The sequence below is a fragment of the Eucyclogobius newberryi genome, unplaced genomic scaffold, assembly GCF_026437365.1.
Source record: "Eucyclogobius newberryi isolate DKJ021-1_F unplaced genomic scaffold, fEucNew1.0.hap1 SCAF_1, whole genome shotgun sequence".
In the NCBI taxonomy this organism is placed as follows: Eukaryota; Metazoa; Chordata; class Actinopteri; order Gobiiformes; family Gobiidae; genus Eucyclogobius; species Eucyclogobius newberryi.
In genome coordinates this window covers 7,727,706-7,746,744 of record NW_027315723.1, presented here as the reverse complement: position 1 = coordinate 7,746,744, position 19,039 = coordinate 7,727,706, and the positions used below count along the sequence as shown (strand labels likewise).

The following is a 19,039-nucleotide window of genomic DNA, read 5'->3' as shown; positions in this document are numbered from 1 at the left end:
AAGGCATCCACCATTTACGTATTTTACGTCATAAAAATGGCGCCCTAACAGCAGTGAACTTTTGAGCCATGTGAATTTTCTACAGCATTTCTTAAGTAATGTTTTATCCACAGTTTTATATCAGTTTTCTAAGTATACAGAATTATCATTTATGTTTGCTTGTAAAATGTAAACGCGTGTTTTCGTCATCCCGGTCCTGGAGATCAGTTTTTAACCGATGCAAATGGAATGCTACACATGTTGAGCTAACATTATTTGTGTATTTAGTATTTGACTGCAATCAAAGTGATGGTGTATAGTTATATGACAAATGCCTGATCAATCTGTATGTGATTTGCTGTTCTGACTTATTAAATATAAACCGTGCTCCTCTCTTGTTCAGCAGTTGAGTTATGGCAACAGTTACAGCTCCAGCTACAGCAGCTCCTGTAAACATCATAGTGGAAAGGAAGACTGGAATCTTCTGTCTTCTGTGCGGGAGATCCTCTAATCAGGTGAATCCACAGGGTGTTTTTGACATGGTCTTTGTAGTAATCTCGTAGTCTTTTCTCTGTTGTTTACATTCATAATCTAGCGTTAACTGTTAACTAACCAAACTATTTTCAGACTATTCAGCAGCATGAGCACAGCATGCCCCATCACACTGCTCTGGATGCAGTGCAGGACAAGTGAGTCCATCACTATTGCTATAACGTATTGGGCTGCCCGCCACTAACACTAGTCAGCCATTTATCTACAAACTATTATTTATATTGCACTTGGAGACCTTTAGAATTCCAGGAAAGGTAGTGCAATTTTGACACTTAAATTTAAATTGAGACGGGCTGTATGTGTTTGTGTGTTATGTGTTATAATATGCATTATTTAGACTTTCATGTTCTGAAATGCTTGCGATACTGTATTTGTGAATGTTGTGTGTAAAATGTATCTAATGACAATAACTGTTCAAACATAAAGTTGATAAATATAGTGGGCTCTAGTGGTTGTAAAATACTTAAACTCTACTTCCTTTCACACTGTTCTCGGACCTGTATCGGAACTCTTGTGGCACCTTTCTCCCCTTGGCAACCACAGCAAAGGGAAAGACATTAGGCAAGGCAAAGGCAAAGCAAGTTTATGTGTAGACATTTTATACACAAGACAATTCAAAGTGCTTGTCACAACAGGAACAAATGCATTCAAATCACAAACAAATTACAGAAATCAGTTTAAGACATAAAAGAGAAGGGTGCAAATGGAATCATTTCAGTCATATGCACAGCTAAACAAAACAGTTTTAGCTTAGATTCGAACATTGCCAGAGTAGGAGCCTGTCTCACATCGTCAGGAAGCAAAAGCAAGAAAAGGCTCTTTAGCCATCAAAGTAGAGGTAGAGTAAATACCACTCCATTTTCCCATAGCAAGTCACAGGTAACTTTAATTTAATTGTATCATGGCAGCTAGTTTTAAACCCTGCCTGTGATAATCTCCACTTTGGAGCCAGATACTTCACCAGCATTTGTCCGCTGAACTTAACACATTAGCTACAGATGCTACAGTCAAACTTCTCAATCCTCATGATGATTTATTGGCTTCCCACATTCAACACATGTAGCACTTAAGAGAGAAAAATAAACTGTCTGAACATATAAAACAACCCAAAGCGTTAAAGGAAATGAAATATGGACCTATATGAAGGCCAAGTTTGTCATCTTTAGCCTCGTAATGGTTCCTAGTGTTTTAATCAATTGTGTGAATTTTGGTGGAGTTTTATGTATAGAGTGAAGTTGCACCTTCACAAGATGGCGACTGGTGTTGCTAAACAAATTGGGTCACCTGACCTGCCCAAAATGTCACGCTAACCATGAGAATATTCTGTCATGTACAGGGATAAAGGTCATTGGTGTCAGGCGTGCAGCTGCCAGTTCTTGACTCTGAAGGAGTACAGGAAGCATGTCTTCTCTCAAGCCCACCACAAGGAACTCAAAATCCTGATGTCTAAAGACATCCAGCCCCCATGTTCGCTCATCAGCCTGAGCCAGCAGTCCATCGACATGCTCGTGATGCGCAACAAGGAACTCAAAAAAGAGCGGTAGGTTGTCTTTCTACATGAATGCTTTTAAGAGACTTTAGCAGTTGTGTGTGTCTGTTGCCCATTATCTGCATTATTCAGATTTGTATCGTTTGTAATGCCAAAGTCTTGACATTGTTAAAAGCATACAGTAATACTAACAATTTACATATGTATCCCAACTGTCTTATCTTATTTATTGCTTGACTGATCTGACAATCAAAATAAGATAAGCATTTAATTTTCAAAAAGGCAATTATTTGGGCAACATTCTATTAAATGTTTTAACTTTATCTAGAATAAACCTATTTTGCTAAACTACAAGAATTGCCTTCATCTCAGTTTTCTGTCCAATGTGTCCCTGTTAATTGAATTTTGCATGTCTAACAAATGGTTGCCAAAAGATCAAATTAAATAAAAAAATAAATAAAAAAAATCTCCTATTTTGATATTTGCATTTTTTTCAGTCGGAAAAAGGGAAAGCAAAAGAAGAAAGAGAAAAACAAATTCACAGAAGCCAGAAAAGAGCCTACCAAAGATTCTGCTACCAACACATGTCTGCAAACGTTTAAGGCGGAAAACTCAAGCGTGGTCCCTCTGCCTGCTCCCGCTGTTGGAAGGACTATACAGCATCCATATTTTCAAACGCCTTTTTCATATGGTGCCAAAGCAAACTTGAACGCAGCAAATGGTCGACTCCAAAACTTGGAAATGAAAAAACATTCTATTAAACAAGCTAGTGCAGATAAAACTGGACTTCCAGCTAACAACGCTAAAGGTTATTACAACTGTTATAATTCCAACTCAAGTGGAGATAATATGGATTTCACCAGCGACCACTTCCCTCAAGATGCCATCATTTTTGAGTCCAGATCAAATCAGGAAAATCAAAAGTCTTCTCATGAAAATGGATCACCAATGAGCATGGCTGCTACTGAGGTTTCACATCCTACAAAGCACAAGGCGAATGTTAACCTAATGATGAGGCAAATCCGAAGAGAGCTGGGTCTGAGGGAGCCCTGTAGAGCAGACCGGGAAGCCAGGATGCAAAATGTACAAGTACAAACCAGAAATGCTAAAAAGAAGGGTCAAAAAGGGATGAATAGTGTGGCCGTTTTGCCAAAGGAGGATGTAGAAAGTAACAAAGGCAAAAAAGGTTCCATAGAGGACAAAGTGAATGCGAGCTTCCAGAGTCTGGTGGATCTGTCCCGAGCCGGGTGTAAAGAAGACTGGGCCGACATGTTCTCTGAGATGACTAGTGGGACAAGAGCTCTCCCCAGGTAAGAACCCTGATGACATAATGAGTATTGAGGCCACTTACATTCGTGGTTTTATTCTACTGAATTATGGTTGTTTATGACGCCCAACTCTTTCAGTACAAAGTTAGCTGGGACCCAATCTCATATTTACACAGCCCTCAAGGAGGTCCTTATAGCCCCACCATTGGCCTTGGCCCCGTAATTATGTGTTCGGAGTCACAAGCTCATTATCATCAATTTTCTTTTTATCTAATTCAAACAAATGCAACCTTTTAATGTAGAATTAGTATCAAAAATATCTCAGGATATAAAAGCACAAATCTCATCACTGACTATTTGAAACTATTGGCTCTTGATTTCATATGACTTATTTCTAGAGGGTAAATTTTAGTACAGAAATCTTAATAAGATAAGATAATCCTTTAATATCCACACAAGGGGAAATTTCGTTGTTAATGTAGGCCATATTAAGATTTTAGATAATTTACCCTCTAGAAAGTACTTTTGGTCTTAATGTTAAAATAAACTTTTTTCAAATTAAATGTTTAATCTTAGAACGAGATGAGGAGATAACATATTTTTAGTTTATTGGTTTAAATTTCTACCCATTTCAGAATCCTGTCGAAATGTAAAGGCCTTAATATCTCAACAATTCTGGCTGAAATGGGTTCCAAACTGAGTGACCATCAAATTTGAATATTGAAGTTCGGATTTAAAGACTAAAATAGCAACGTTGAGGTTCTGACCAGGGGAATTGACAAGGAGGCAATGGTCTTAGAAAATAGGAAGTTTCAAATGGATATTTAAATCAACCAAATATTCTTATTCAGTGTTTTACAACTCTGTTTACCTTTTAAATTCCCTGCAGAATCCCTGAAACCCTGCAGAAAAACAGTTTTTCCTAAATTGTTCAGCCCTAGCAGAGAATAATCACCCTGTGGGGACAATAAAGTTCTCAATTTATGAACAGGCCTTGGCTGATGATCAGCTCAAAACCTCCACAATTCAAAGCACTGAGTTGCAGAGGCAGCACTGACACTGAGTGATGATTGGTTCACTCACTGCTGGGCTTTAGGTGGTGATCAGCAAGAGGATGTAGAGGTTTAAACATACTGGATCATCTTTGAAACTGCAAACACAAACTTCAAATTATAACCAGAAAAATGTACCATGTCCAGTGTTTTTTTTAACTATTAACAAACATTATAATTGTTGTCAGTAAAATAGTCTGATTGGAACATGTTAACCTCATATCCAGGGACACAGATAAATCAAGTTTATCAAGATCTTACAAGCTGTTCCTTTTTAAAGGGGGCCCCATGAGACCCTTCTTGTTTGAAGCCCCCAATATTTTAGGATCCTGGTACCGATTCCCTGGTTTTAGATTGTTTTAAAAGACAAAAGTAAGGGAAGCCATTTTGGAGTATGGCCAGCTTGGCCAAAATAAGATAAGATATTCCTTTATTGTCCACACATGGGGAAATGTCATTGTTGCAACACAGGTAGATACAGAGGAAAGGACAGATAACTTATAGGAAGTTTAAAAAACACTCTTAATAGAAGAACTCTTATAAACAAAACTCTTATAAAATACTATGATTGATTTCAGGTTTGGCATCGAGCTCTCCAGAACTCCTTCTGCACAAGCCGCTGTTCCACCTCCTGAGAGTGCTGCATCTCTGCTGTCAGAGGGCTTTCAGTGGGAGATGGTGTCACACCTGGTGTCTCCTTCTCCTCCATATGCTCCTGAAACCAAGGTACCCCCTGTGGACCAGGATGCCCGGACCCTCAGCACAGAGCCCACCCAGAGGCTGAGGGAAGAACCCAACAGTAGCAGCAGAAAGAGGACCCATGTGGTGAGGGCTACTACTTCTACTAAGGCCATTTAGGCCATTTCTTTTTCAAAAGTCTCCACACCATAAAAACTACCTCCTTCTGACCCTCTCCTCCTCACCCTCTGCTGACCCTGACCCTAACTTCATGGTTCACTACATCCACAAACCCCAAGTTGTGTGGCTCTGCTCACTTGTGTGTATGTAGTTACTAGTTCCATCCATCTTCTTCCGCTTATCCGGGGCCGGGTCGCAGGGGCAGAAGTCTAAGCAAACTTAGACAAACTTTCCTCACTCCTGTCACTTCCACCAGCTCCTCTGGGGGGATCCCGAGGCGTTCCCAGGCCAGCCGAGAGACATAGTCCCTCCAGCATGTCCTGGGTCTTCCCAGTTACTAGTTTGTTGCTGTTATTATTCATATATTTATTGCATGTATCCTTCCATCTCTCCACAGAGTGATGGGGTTTGTGAACAGGGTCTCTGTTTGAAGAAGACAAAATCTCAAAATACAGGTAATGTCAGAGTTGTGTCTGTCTTGCAACTCCAAACAGAAAATACACCAATATTGTCCCTGATTTCCTTCTTCTCAGTCTTATTGCTCTTTATCTGTTTGTTATTGGAAACATTTTGTAAACGGGCAAGTTGTTAAACGGTTTCAGTTTCTGTTGTGGATAAGCTAAATTATTCATTGTTTAATAGATCCCCATTAGCATCAGCTACTTTTCCTTTTTAAATTTCAAATAAAACAATTCATAATTGTAAGCAAATATCTATATTACAATATATTAACATTTTTACTTGTTACATGCATACACCAATACTTGCTGATTTAAAAGTTTTTACATTTATACAGTTTGACAATACTCACATATTGATTACAGGTACAAACCATTGTGAGTTCTTACATGCTTTTTCACATAGATTCACTGTTTAGATCTGTTTAAAATAATGCGGAGTTGCTTTTTGAAGCTATGACCACTGCTTTGTTATATTCTGTGGTAAATTATTCTTTTCTTACTCAACTCCATTGGCTCAAAATCAATTTACATTTTAGCAGAGTGAAACACAGCCCTTCTTAGTGTCTTTTAGAATGATTATTTTCTACTAAAAGGGAGTTTTTGGTAGAACATAGATGGCATCTGAGTAATAACTCTTGGTTTGTTTTTGCACACAACCAGCCAAGCCAAGAGAGGCGTGTTCATTTTGTGACTTTTAAAAACACATTTTGGATTTGACCAAACAACCGCTCACTTATCTAAGTGACAGAAAACTAAGCTTTTAATGACATTTGATAGTCTTTTTATCACTGCTATGCTGCATCCTATTGTTCAACTTTTGAGATTTATTTTTATTATTTTTTAATTGCACATTTTCATTATTTCATTTATAGCTTTATATGAATGTATTTCTAGTTTCCTCGGAAATCTATTTCAGTGTGTATCTTTTCCAGACAATAAGTGTTAAATGGTGACACGTCTTCTTCTTGGATTTGTTAAATAGAATTTAAGTTTTCCATAATTGTTTAGCATTATCAGAATTGTTAAATTTGTCATAAAGTTTAAAATTTACCCAGAAGTCTATGATATAGTGTACCTGCCTGTCCAACTGACATCCAGATGTTATTTGCAGTCCCTTAGCTGGATCCCTTTAGCTTGTTCGCTTTCTTTTTATTGGTTTTCTTAAGTTACTAACCATGGACGGTCTGAAATGCTTAATGGGTGGATGTTTGAGGGATGCACCCTTTTTCAAACGCACAAACAGCAAATTCACAAATGTTGAATTTCCTTTAGTTTAGTTTGGGAATGTGTCCCCAAATGTGCCATCTTGATCTTCTTATAATATTAATGTTATGCCATCTTAATCTTTCTGCCTGTGTATGAATAATTCCAAAAAGTTTTAGTACTGTAGTGGATTTTTTAAATTTAGATTTATCAACATGTTTGGATTATACATTTGTGTTTTTCTTTCAAAAGCAGTGTATTTCCCATAGATGTATAACCTGGCTCAGGCCAGATCTCTATATTTCATAGATCTAGTCTTCAATCTGAAATGATTGTAGAGTTTCATTTACACAAACCTCTGCATTACAGATAAAGTGAGCACTTCTCTGTCACTTGTTGACTCGTCTGTGTGGACCACAGTTGAACGGTCTCATAGCTGTGCTCTCGTGTCTTGCAGACCAGTCTCCGTTAGACAAACTCTACTCTGTGTCTTTGATGGAGGACGACCTGAGTCTCCGGCTGCAGAAGCTGGACAAGGCCATTGTCCAGACTCAACACGCCCTGCAGACCTTCCTCATCCTCCGGGAGAAGGTTTGTACACCGCCTCTCAGGCCCTTGATCCTTCAGGGGCCCTGTTCCTCATGTGTGTCTGATCTGTTACAGTGCATCACTGAGGTGAACAGCCTCAGAGCTCAGCGCATCGAGATCCTGCAGGGAATGAAAGGTAAACCGTTGCAAAACACTGAATAAGTAACTTGATTACGGTAGTTAAGATACGTCTTTGAACAAAAACCTTTTTGTGAAAGTTTGATTTAATGCTTCTTTAACAAAACTGTTCAATATAATGTGTGTTTTGATACTGATTCTGCTTTGAGCAGGTACAGATACTGAAAGAAACAGAAGATGATAAAAAAGGATTACATTCTATATAAAAAAGGAATCATTCCTTTTATATATAGATGTAATCATTTAAGATCACAAAAACTAAAACACAATGTTTTAGTTTTTGTGATATCTCGAGCCTTTTTTCCTTATCAAGGTTTTGCATTTGAAATGGAAGTATTGCAACAGCACTATTGCCAACCGAAACTCAATAATTATTCTACTTACAAAAGGAGAAATCATAAGAAACTCATTAAAACAACATGGAACTGTTTTTCTTTCAGAAAGAGTCAGTGGAGCCTCAGACACAGAACAACAGAGCACACCTGCCGCACCTGCCCCTCCTGCCACACCTGTCCCTCCTGCTGCACCTGCCCCTCCTGCCGCACCTGTCCCTCCTCCCTGCAGCAGCCTGCCTGACTCGGCTCAAGCCAGACAAGAAACCTGTCAAACGCTGCTCAATATTTCACAAAGTACAACTCCAAATGTAGCTACCGCAATTCAGCTGTTCTCACCTTCAGATTTTACACAACCAATAATTCCCAATACGACTAAACTACAAAAGACATCAATATTCAATAGCAAGCTTCCAGTTATGACACCATTTGTTTCAAAAAATGGTGTTAAAATGGCAGAAAAAGAACCAAAACTAGAAAAGAAAAATACTGAAAAGGTCATGGACAATGTTGAAATAGTGCCTCTCGTGCTTGAAGATGATGATTTGGAGGTGATAGAGCCTGTTAAAGATGTGGTGATAAACCTGGATGAGTCAAATAATGAGGAATCGGAGGAGGAGGTGGAGGTGGTACAGGTACAGAACTGTCAAGCCTGCGAGGAGCCGACTAAGGATGCTATGGAGTTTTCAGCACCAGCAGCCCCGAAAGAGGGGGAGGGTGTGGGTTCAACTCCAGCCACGCTGAAAGAAGTGGAGTCTGTGGAGAGCGCTCTGGGTTGTCCACCAGGCGGACCGTTCTCGCAGACACAGGAAAAGCACAGGTGAGCTCATAGTGGGAACTATAGTAACGAGCGCTCTTGGTTTCTTTTTCATCACTTCTCGTATCTATAATTTATGGTGCTACACAAAACGTTACACAAAAAAAACTGAACTAGCCCATCACTGTGTACAGTATAATGCAATATATAATAAATGTAACCAGTGCTGGTGTAGCGGAAAAGTAAAAACGAATGGCGGTGTAAAACCGTTCTGTTGAATCAACTGGTTTTTCTCAACTGTGTATCTATTTTTTATTCCAGGAATGTTGAGGCTGCATCTTTGACAAAAACTGACACACCTCAAAGTAAGGCCGCACATTTGATTGTCAAAAGTCTTATTTTCTGGACACAATGGTCAATTATACGTCCTCTTACGTCCATCTGTCCTTCAGGGTCCACAGAGGAGATGGAGCTCTGTCTGGGAGACTTTGTGAAGCACTCTGGTCCAGTCACAGCGATGCAGATCCACGAGGGCGTGTTGTACACCGGCTCTGGAGACAACACAGCACGAGCCTATAACCTGCATGTAAGTCCAGCTCCAAGGCCTCTCAGACCCTGGCAACTCTGTTTCAATGCTGCCAACAGGAACGGACTGTTACTAACTTCAAAAAACACTAAAGGCTCATGGAATTTTGCACTTCAACAATTTCTGTGAACTCCTCACAATTCCATTCACAGTTTACAGATAACTTTATTCTAATGAGGTATAAATAACGATCATTGTTTTTCCCAGACCAAAGAGTGTGTGGGAGTGTTCGAAGGCCACTCCCACAAAATAAACAGTCTCCTGGTGACGGCCATTTTGAATCTGCCCCCGAAGCTCTTCACGGGCTCCAGTGACCAGACCATCTGCTGTTTCAGCACAAAGGTACGAGGCTCTCAAGGTACAGGGGTTCTGTCCAGCTCATTATAGCTGATGTATTTTTATCTTTTACTGAGTCTTTAACCTGTCTCCCTGTCTTTACGCTTTTAACATGGCTTTTCACTAATACTTTGTATTCTGATTGAACAATAACTGAACCAGGGCTCTTCTTCCTAAATGTGTGCTCATGTTTGTTTCAGACGAGGAAGTGCCTGCAGCAGCTGTCCGTGCCTGACCGCGTGCTGTGTCTGCATGTGGCCTGGAACATCTTGTACGCTGGCCTCGCCAATGGCTCTGTCGCCAGCTTTGACTTGAAGGTAGATGTAGTGTTTTCTATTGAAATGTAAATATGAATGGTCAGTCAAAAGGCTGCTTTGCATAACATTTGACAGAAGTTGAAATGTCTTTGAAGTTGAAATATCTTGGCCGTGATTGTGTGCAGAGCCTGAAGGAGCTTGAAGTGTTTGAGTGCCACGGGCCCCGAGGGGTCAGCTGCTTGTCCTCTGCTCAGGAAGGGGCCCGCAAAGTGCTGCTCGTTGGCTCCTATGACAGCACCATCAGCGTGAGGGATGCCAAGAGTGGCCTGCTCCTGCGCACGCTCAAGGGCCACTCCAAAACTGTGCTGTGTCTCAAGGTACTCCTCGGGTTTCTAGTCTAGTCCTGGACTAAACCAGCTCTTAGTTCAGAGCTGTATATTGTAAAATAGCTTTTAAGTTTTTACCCCAATAAATTCTGTGGAGGAAATAATTAAGAATGTTAATAACAATAAACAATGTGTTTAAGGTTGGTAAAGATACTGTTGTGCTAGAGATACAAATATTAGGTTAGAAAGGAAACCCCGGTTATGGTGATGCATTGCTCGAGGTAAATGGTTTCAAAAATGGTTCATGTTGAATAAAATGATTTTCCTGCAGGTGGTGAATGACCTGGTCTTCAGTGGCTCCAGTGACACGTCAGTCCATGCACATAATGTACATGTGAGTATGTCTTAACCATGTCAATAGACCTTATATTTCTATTCAATTCTACTAAAAACTCTTGAGAAAAAGTACACATTTGTTCAGGCTTTTCTAGATGCTCAAAATCCATTCACATTTCAAAGCATTGTTCAGAGTGTTGCTCAAATACTCCTCATGCATCTATGGCCCCAGTGGAGTGTTGCTCAATCAAACAATGATTCCGGTTATTGCTCTAGCCTCATCAAACATGCTTGTGTTCTTTTGGAGAAAGTGACAGAACAAAAAACTAGACTTAAAATGTTGGCAGAAATATAATTTTTAAGAGATCTGTGTCCAGAGTGCTAAACTATCGAACAGTTTATTTTGAAAGCTATTTGGACCTCAGTTGAGACTTTTAGTCAGTGATTGTATTTTTGATGTGCTGTTTGTCCTCAGACAGGAGAGCTTGTGCGGGTCTACAAAGGCCATGGTCACGCAGTCACCTCCATCGCCATCCTGGGCAAAGTGATGGTCACCGCCTGTTTGGACAAACTGGTCCGGGTTTACGAACTACAGGTGCAGTTATGCTTCTGAAAGTTCAAATCCCATTCAAAGTTCATGTTTAAATGCTTCAAAGTGTGTATCTGAAACCAGCCCGAGTCACATTTGTGTGTGTCTCCAGTCTCACGATCGGCTGCAGGTTTACGGAGGCCACAGTGACATGGTGTTGTGTATGGCCATTCACAAGAGCGTGGTAAGTGTGGAGTAATAATAAAAATAAAAATAATGGATCAATAAATGAATTTGTAATTTGCAATGCTCTTCCTTGTCCCTCAGATGTACACAGGCTGCTATGATGGCTCTATCCAGGCAGTCAGACTCAACCTGATGAAGAACTTCCGTTGCTGGGTAATTGCAATTTCTTCTGTTTTGTTTTTTGTAGAGGCCTTTGCTTCTTAAAATACATGTACAAAGAGACTGAAGTACTGGATCAGTCAGATGGTTTAAATTTCAGATGGGTCCATTTCAGTTGAAGTTAGGGTTTAAGTTATAAAGGCACTGTACCGGTCTTAAAATGTGAAAAACAGAACTGGTTCATTTTAAACAGTTTGCAGTGTGCCACATGTAACACTCACTTACTGAGCAGCCTAAACATTCACCATGATGAGTTTAAAAGTGCTTTTCACAACTTTTCATAACAGCGTACTTCCTGCTTTGCTGTGAATAAAACACTCTAGGGGGGATGGTGACCCGTGCCTGCCCTTATGACGCGGTCTTGCACCCACCCCCGTCAGTTTGGAGATTCGAGGAAAGGAGATAGTCTTTACTATAGCTAAAAACTGCGGGAATCAATCAAAAACACTCTGGGTACATATATGAAGCACAAATAGCAATGTAAGAAGGTTAAAAGCTCTGAAAAGTCGATTTTGCATGTTATGGGACCTTTAATGATATTATCTGTCATCAGCAAATGTCCCCACAAAGCATGGAAACATATTGTGTGTGTGTGTGTGTGTGTGTCTGTCTGTCTCCCTCTAGTGGCACAATTGCGCCCTGATCTTCGGTGTGGCAGAGCACCTGCTTCAGCATTTAGTGAGTGACCACACCAGCCCCAAACTGCAGACGGTCAAGTGCAGATGGAAGAGCTGCTCAGCCTTCTTCTCCACACAGACTGCAATTTGTCTGGTAAGAGTACGATACAGGCTGCACTGCAGGGCTTGTTCTTTCAATAAGTAAATGTAAATGTAGTCCTTGATTTAACCAAAGATCTCATGATGATTTTGGGGTGGAGGAGACTGTAAAGCGAACATTTAAAAATGTATTAAACCCACATTTTCATAGGTTCAAGGACATTGAAAGATATTCAATGTATTTAGCAATAAAATTAGTCTTAAATGGTGCTAAAATATTTAATAAATGCCCGTTTAATTTTAAGGTATTAATTCAGAACTCGGTATGGCATTATTTCTAAATGTTTAAACACCAGATATTTTGTATAATATTAGGGTTAGAGTTAGTCCACTGTTCTGTCCAGTTTTATTTGACAAATCTTAAGTTTGAAGATGCACTTTTGAAAGTCACCCAATATAATCTATCCAGGCTATGATAAATAATAGTGTGTTTTGTGTTTCTAGGCGTTTCCTGACCATGTAAAGAACCACGTGGAGACCGAAAGCGAGATTCAGCCGTGACGTTCCTTTAATTTGGACTCGTGTTCATCACCAGTGCCCAGTGTGATCTGCTTTGTCTAAAGCTGAGATGTGCAGATGATGATTTGTTATTACTAGGGGCGCACCGATATATCGGCCCAGTATCGGTATCTGTCGATATTCACGTCATTTAGTAATATCCACCAATATCAGCCTGCGATGAAAGGGTTAAGCCTGCCGTCCCTGGCTCCGAGGACAGAGGCTTCTGCAGATTTAAACTGAGCTTTTTCTATTTCAAATGTTTTCCTTTTTTCCCCCAAATGAAGGTATAATGTGTTCTAATTCAACATTTTAAAATTGATTTGATTCTTCCTTGTTAGAAAGTTTTTTTTTAAAAATATTTCAACAATGTACATTATACTCTCACAAAATAGGTTGGTACAATCTTTTGAGTTGCTTAATAGAAAAGTGGCTGGCAATCTTTGCAAATGTCCTTTTTGACCAACCTTACATAATCCCTCTTGATTTTTTCAATTTGAGTACATGATTGATAAAGAAACTGCCAACTGCAATGAAATGTTTATTCTCATGTCTCAGTATGTACAGCTATTAAAATAAATCAAGTAGCATGTGTTTGGGTTTTTTAAACTATAATTACAAAACATTTTTAAACACTCAGTTCAGAAACACAAATGTGATCCTCTTAATTCCTCATACCATTTGATCTAATCTCAATTCATATACATTTATTGTCCATTAATGAGCACTTAAACTGGTACATGGGATTCCTCTACTGTTCAAGTATTTGCTGAAGAGAGTCATTTTAATCCACAGTTTTGTCCTTTTTCAGAACTAGTAAAGCGATTGTGTAGTTCAAGACTAGACCAATTAAAGCCTAGTTTAAATCTAGAATACCTCTGTTTTAGACCTTAGAATTGATGGTACTTGGCCGGACAAATACTTTCACACCAAGTACCGTGTGAAAAGTTGTGTATTCAGAAAGCTGATTTTGAAAACAATGAGACAAATCATTTTAAAGATTATTACGGCGAGGTGTTTCCAGATGAGCAGCAGACCTACATCCAGCCGAAGTCTTCTCCACACATAGTAAAGGTCCATGGGAAGTCCCATCAGGAGTACATGGTCAACTGGAGCCACTACAGAGGAAGGAAGGGGTCACTTTACTGAAGGACTGTTGGAGCTGCTCAAACAATCAAGTGAGTATTCAATTCACATAACCGCATTCTAATAAAAATGTATTCTTACAGTTTGAAAAAATAAATTAGCACTTCCAGTCCTCACATAAAAAATTAGAAGATGAAAAAGCATATCTCTTCACCTGGAGCACATTGAGTTTGATCAGTCCATCGCCGTCTTTGTCAAATGCCTGAAAAGCTCCTGAGAGGAAAAGCACATACGTCACGTTAAAGTTCTGAGGGTCATGACCTCCTCTCATCCCTGTCGCAAACAGACTCACGGAACATGCCCTCCAGCCGCACGAAGCAGCAGATGTAGCTGTCGAAGTCGATGTGGAGCTGCTCGTTGGCGTAGCGCAGGGCGAGGATGTTGTAGAGCTGATTGTTCAGGTGGAACCCTGCACAGCAATAAAGAACAGAATGAAATGCACCACAGGCTTGACGTTCAAAGCTTTATTGTAGTGTGACTTTAGCCTATTATTGAAAAGTGCTGTGTAAATAAAGTTTTGAATAGCTTTCAAGCATGTTATAACGGTTTCCCCTCATGAGTGATTTAGATGTACCACGTCTGTGCAACCCCAGTGGAGTGTTAAGTTTCATCTTAAGCTAAGGTCTTATCCACACAGAGTAAGGATTTTACAAGTTTGTATTTGTTTCTTATTGTATTGAATGTACTTTTAATGTTTAATGTATTTATTTATTTTGTCAGTGTTCTTATAGCTAAACAGTAATATTTTAGTTTTCTTCAACTGTGTGTATCACATTTGGCTGGATAAAAGTGGATGGATGGAGTAACCTAGAATTGTCCTGCAGTTGAGGCGTCACTGCTCAGATAATGTCAACCCAGCAGCAGTGAATAAGACGTTTTGAACAGAAAGTCAATCTGCCTTTTTTTTTTTTTTTTTTCTTGATTGTTAGTTATGAATCAAAAAGTAAAATAATGATTAGAAACAAGTCGGTGTAATCCCTCATTTCTCCAGGAGTGATCCATTGTAGAAAAAGCTTCAGTTGTTGTCATTTGGACACTGAAAAACGAGATGTTTTGGATGTCTCGAATTCTCTTTCAGCCTGTGGTTACCCCGCTTGGGCTCTTAACAAAGAAAGAATAGTTTCTATCCCTAAAAAACACACAGGATTTTTAGACAGCACAAAATTCCAGTTTATTTAATACCGGGCAACACTTTAAGACAAAAACTGGTTCATCTTAAGGACAAGATGCCAAGCCAAAAACAGAGCAATTTTTTGAGTGTTACAGGTGAGACTAAACAGCCACTGCACAAGAGGCTTTATCAACACAGAAGACAAGCAAATTCAGGATTACAGAGCATCGTACATCTTCATCTTAAAGCCACAAACAGTGACAGTGAGTGATTCTAAGCAGGAGAAGAAATGGTTTGTAAGAGGATTTTTTTGGTTTAAAAAAACAGAGAGAGAATCCCTCTTTATTCAGAAATGAAAAGTTAAGGTTCAATCTTCTGGCAGTGTACAGCAGCATTTTGAAGCCATGGGGCGGCATCAGCCCTGACCTTTGTGATTCTAATCAGGGACGCATCAGTGATGAGGGAGTTGCAGTCAGGTAACAATAGAATTGTTTTGGCCCATTTCAGGGCAGTTCGGACAAACAAAGCATATTGTTTCAGATGAAAAAAGGTTCTGCCTGGTGGGCGGGGCTTACTAAGAGTAGGATAAGTATCCGAGTTCTCAGACTAGATCCACAGACTGAGAATGACTTGGATGAGAGTCGAAACGTCTTGTTTTTCTAAAACAGCGTCAAGATGACCACAACTGAAGCTTTCTCTACAGTTAATGATCTGCTTGTGTAACAATTGTATACCAAATACCAGCAAAAGAATATGTCACCTTAAAGTTATCCATTGATACAAACATGGTGTTACAGTGCGTCATTATGTATCGAAGAGTATTATGTCCCACCTGCTTCATTGACGGCGTTCCTCATCTCAAAACTGTTGATGCTCCATGACTTGTCTTTGTCGTACTTCTTAAATATGACCTACAAACATACAATAACTTTCAGTGTAGTCATCTTTTTTTTAGTGCAAACTAGATACATTTACAGTTTTCTGGTCGAAAACAGTGAAAAACTATGCGCTGCCTCCTGTGACATCACACTGTACAGCCCTGATTAGTAAACTCTGTTTGACAAAGAGGGGTAAAATAAACCAGACTCTGAGGAGTAACTCTGTGTAACTCAAGGGTTCAGTACAAATCTGAGACTGTTGCTATGGTAACAGTTTAATCTGGTCCTTCCTCTAAACCTGAGTTTAACCAGCGTCTGCTCCTGAAGGAGAGCTCTGATTGGACAGTTCACTTCCTTATTCATAGATGGACCAGGTGTATTTAATTAGGCCTGAAGAGTTAATTAATTTATGTTCTGCATTCAAATTTGTTGGGCAACACAGACGTTAGATTGATGGAACATACTTATTTGAATGGGATGTACACATGCAAATACAATCAATGAGCGACACAGCACTCAACAAAAGTTGTTTTAGAGATAAAAAAAAACATGGAAAATCTAAAACCATGAAAACCCAGGGATTATTGAACATCCTTTGTGAAACAAGGCCCCGTTGGAAGGGCCCCGTTTGAACCATTTACCAGCTCTACTTGAAATGTGGTTGTGGGCAGGGTTTATGTTTTCAGCCCCGCTTAAAAAAAATAGAAACAGAAAACACTGACCTGCCAATTTTTGATTTTCTTCCATAAATGTTTGAACTCCTGAAGGTTGAGTTTTCCAGTGCCATCCGTCTGAGCTCCACGTTGTCAGGGAAACTACAGGACATGTTTGCACTAATTCTCCAGCAGTAAACTAAATTTGTTCTATTAGAGATGTCCTAGGTAACTTTTCTGGTGACCTACTTGTCTCCATAGAGATGATATTTCTTTACATCTTTTGGAATGTTCCAGAGTATGGCATTAAACATATCTAGCACAGTTGTTAGTGAATTCATGGGGCATCTGTCAAAAGGTGAGATATTCCCTAAATGAGTGGGACGTAAATGGCTGCGAAGGACAATCAAAAGAGGTCAAATGAGGTCACTCTACCCCTGCTTTATGGTTATGGGCAATAACATGTCAGTGACTAATTAACCAGCCAAAGATAACCAAAGACCTGAGCACCACCAGAAGAACCAGAACCACAGAGAAACACTGTAAAGAACCTGTTTTAGGACCATCACGTGTTCTCCACAGTCCACTGTTCACCAATGACACCCATGTCTCCACATCTGCTGTGGAAGGATACGTCCATGAGAGCGATCATGCTGCGACACGTCTCCAGACTGAAGCCGTCTGACCGGATCTCACTGTCTGTGGACACACAACAGGCACACGGGTCAGCAGAGCACAGCGGGGGTCAGTGGAGCACAGAGCGGGTCAGCGGAGCACAGAGGGGGTCAGCGGGGGTCAGCGGTGCACAGAGGGGCACAGAGGGGCACAGAGGAGCACAGAGGAGCACAGAGGAACACAGTGGGGCACAGTGGGGCACAGAGGGGCACAGAGGAGCACAGTGGGGCATAGGAGAGCACAGTGGGGCACAGAGGAGCACAGTGGGGCACAGAGGAGCACAGTGGGGCACAGAGGAGCACAGCGGGGCACAGAGGAGCACAGTGGGGCACAGAGGAGCACAGTGGGGCACAGAGGAGCACAGCGGGGCACAGAGGAGCACAGCGGGGCACAGAGGAGCACAGTGGGGCATAGGAGAGCACAGTGGGGCATAGGAGAGCACAGTGGGGCACAGAGGAGCACAGTGGGGCATAGGAGAGCACAGTGGGGCACAGAGGAGCACAGTGGGGCACAGAGGAGCACAGTGGGGCACAGAGGAGCACAGTGGGGCACAGAGGAGCACAGCGGGGCACAGAGGAGCACAGTGGGGCACAGAGGAGCACAGTGGGGCACAGAGGAGCACAGCGGGGCACAGAGGAGCACAGCGGGGCACAGAGGAGCACAGTGGGGCATAGGAGAGCACAGTGGGGCATAGGAGAGCACAGTGGGGCACAGAGGAGCACAGTGGGGCACAGAGGAGCACAGTGGGGCACAGAGGAGCACAGCGGGGCACAGAGGAGCACAGCGGGGCACAGAGGAGCACAGTGGGGCACAGAGGTGCACAGTGGGGCACAGAGGAGCACAGCGGGGCACAGAGGAGCACAGTGTGGCACAGCAGAGCACAGTGGGGCACAGAGGAGCACAGCGGGGCGCAAAGAGAGCGTGATGTAATATCTCAAAATCTGTGAAACTGATAAACATTGTGTCTTAAATATTTCTGTCAAAGGCAAAAAACATAATCGTAAGTTTATAGTAAATGTGCTTATGTAAATATATTTGCTTTTTTTTATTGGCAGTTGTGATTTCTCATCTGAATCAGTGAAAAAAATGCTATTGAGGTAAAGCTTTTTAGCTGTCAATTAAAAAAAAAGTCCCAAAATGTCAATCTCAGAAATTAAATGGTCGAATGTGTGAAAGATTACTTTGGGCTCAATATAAACTTTTAACCTTTTTGAAAAAAATTGTCATTGTATTGTTTTGTAATGATATTATTACATATTTTTGAGAGTAATAATACAACATATTGAAATGCTATATTGAAATACTATATACTGTACTACACAAAGCCGTGTGGGTCTGATCTCCCAGAGTTCAGGTGGTGAGACAGAACACACAGAGAGCACCAGCCTCCTCTTGGACATGTGGCTGGAGTTAAGGCCCTGTTACGCCCTCTGCTAGTGGGACTCACGCCTGGAGAGCACGTTCTTCATGATGGTCTTCAGCTCGTTGGCGCACACTTGCATGTCCTGGTGCAGGGGGCAAATATGAATCACACTGTTTGAACGTTGTTGTCAGGACGATGGTGCGCACTCACGTCTCCAGATATCTGCTTGTAAATGGCCCGGAAATTCTTCTCCTCCTCCGTCTCCTCAGGTTCAAGAAGTATGCGCTGTACAAAGGATGAAAGAAAAAGCGGTTACCAAGGCAGGCGCTGGAGTAGTAAATACCTAAGTAATGACTTGTTCCTTTAATGATTGCACCCGTACTTTATCTTTCAATAGTTGTGTAGGGTTTCAAGCATTAAACACTGTCTATAGCACCTTCTTTTACAGCTAGTTTTGTATATAATAAGACTCCATGATTGTGAAGCT

General features: G+C 40.9%; 2 protein-coding genes across 5 annotated transcripts in view; one reads left to right on the top strand and one right to left on the bottom strand.

The window, feature by feature from the left end:
* The first annotated feature begins 31 nt into the window (after positions 1 to 31).
* On the top strand, positions 32 to 13,314 carry LOC140368326 (uncharacterized). 3 transcript variants are annotated; one of them, XM_072455493.1, is made up of 20 exons: positions 32 to 95; positions 386 to 494; positions 1,868 to 2,071; positions 2,518 to 3,330; positions 4,919 to 5,165; positions 5,596 to 5,653; positions 7,320 to 7,453; positions 7,526 to 7,586; positions 8,029 to 8,740; positions 8,999 to 9,042; positions 9,130 to 9,263; positions 9,471 to 9,605; positions 9,800 to 9,916; positions 10,042 to 10,233; positions 10,514 to 10,576; positions 10,994 to 11,113; positions 11,220 to 11,291; positions 11,375 to 11,446; positions 12,077 to 12,223; positions 12,673 to 13,314. In XM_072455493.1, the coding sequence occupies exons 3-20, from the start codon at positions 1,974 to 1,976 to the stop codon at positions 12,727 to 12,729; spliced, it is 3,276 nt and encodes a 1,091-aa protein (XP_072311594.1). In that variant the 5' UTR covers positions 32 to 95; positions 386 to 494; positions 1,868 to 1,973; the 3' UTR covers positions 12,730 to 13,314. The 3 variants fall into 3 exon arrangements, with proteins under 3 accessions (XP_072311594.1, XP_072311526.1, XP_072311446.1); XM_072455425.1 differs by having other exon boundaries at positions 37 to 95; positions 383 to 494; XM_072455345.1 differs by lacking the exons at positions 32 to 95; positions 386 to 494 and adding an exon at positions 609 to 668.
* The window catches only part of capn3b (calpain 3b), an 18,480-nt gene continuing 12,697 nt past the window's right edge, over positions 13,257 to 19,039 (bottom strand). For both annotated transcript variants that reach the window (XM_072455550.1, XM_072455635.1), the window contains 8 exons: positions 18,763 to 18,837; positions 18,637 to 18,694; positions 17,149 to 17,213; positions 16,584 to 16,652; positions 15,816 to 15,894; positions 14,165 to 14,281; positions 14,027 to 14,085; positions 13,257 to 13,844 (listed from right to left, as the gene is read on the bottom strand). In XM_072455550.1, coding sequence (XP_072311651.1) covers positions 13,818 to 13,844; positions 14,027 to 14,085; positions 14,165 to 14,281; positions 15,816 to 15,894; positions 16,584 to 16,652; positions 17,149 to 17,213; positions 18,637 to 18,694; positions 18,763 to 18,837 — 549 coding nt within the window. In that variant the 3' untranslated portion in view covers positions 13,257 to 13,817. The remainder of the gene's footprint in view (positions 13,845 to 14,026; positions 14,086 to 14,164; positions 14,282 to 15,815; positions 15,895 to 16,583; positions 16,653 to 17,148; positions 17,214 to 18,636; positions 18,695 to 18,762; positions 18,838 to 19,039) is intronic.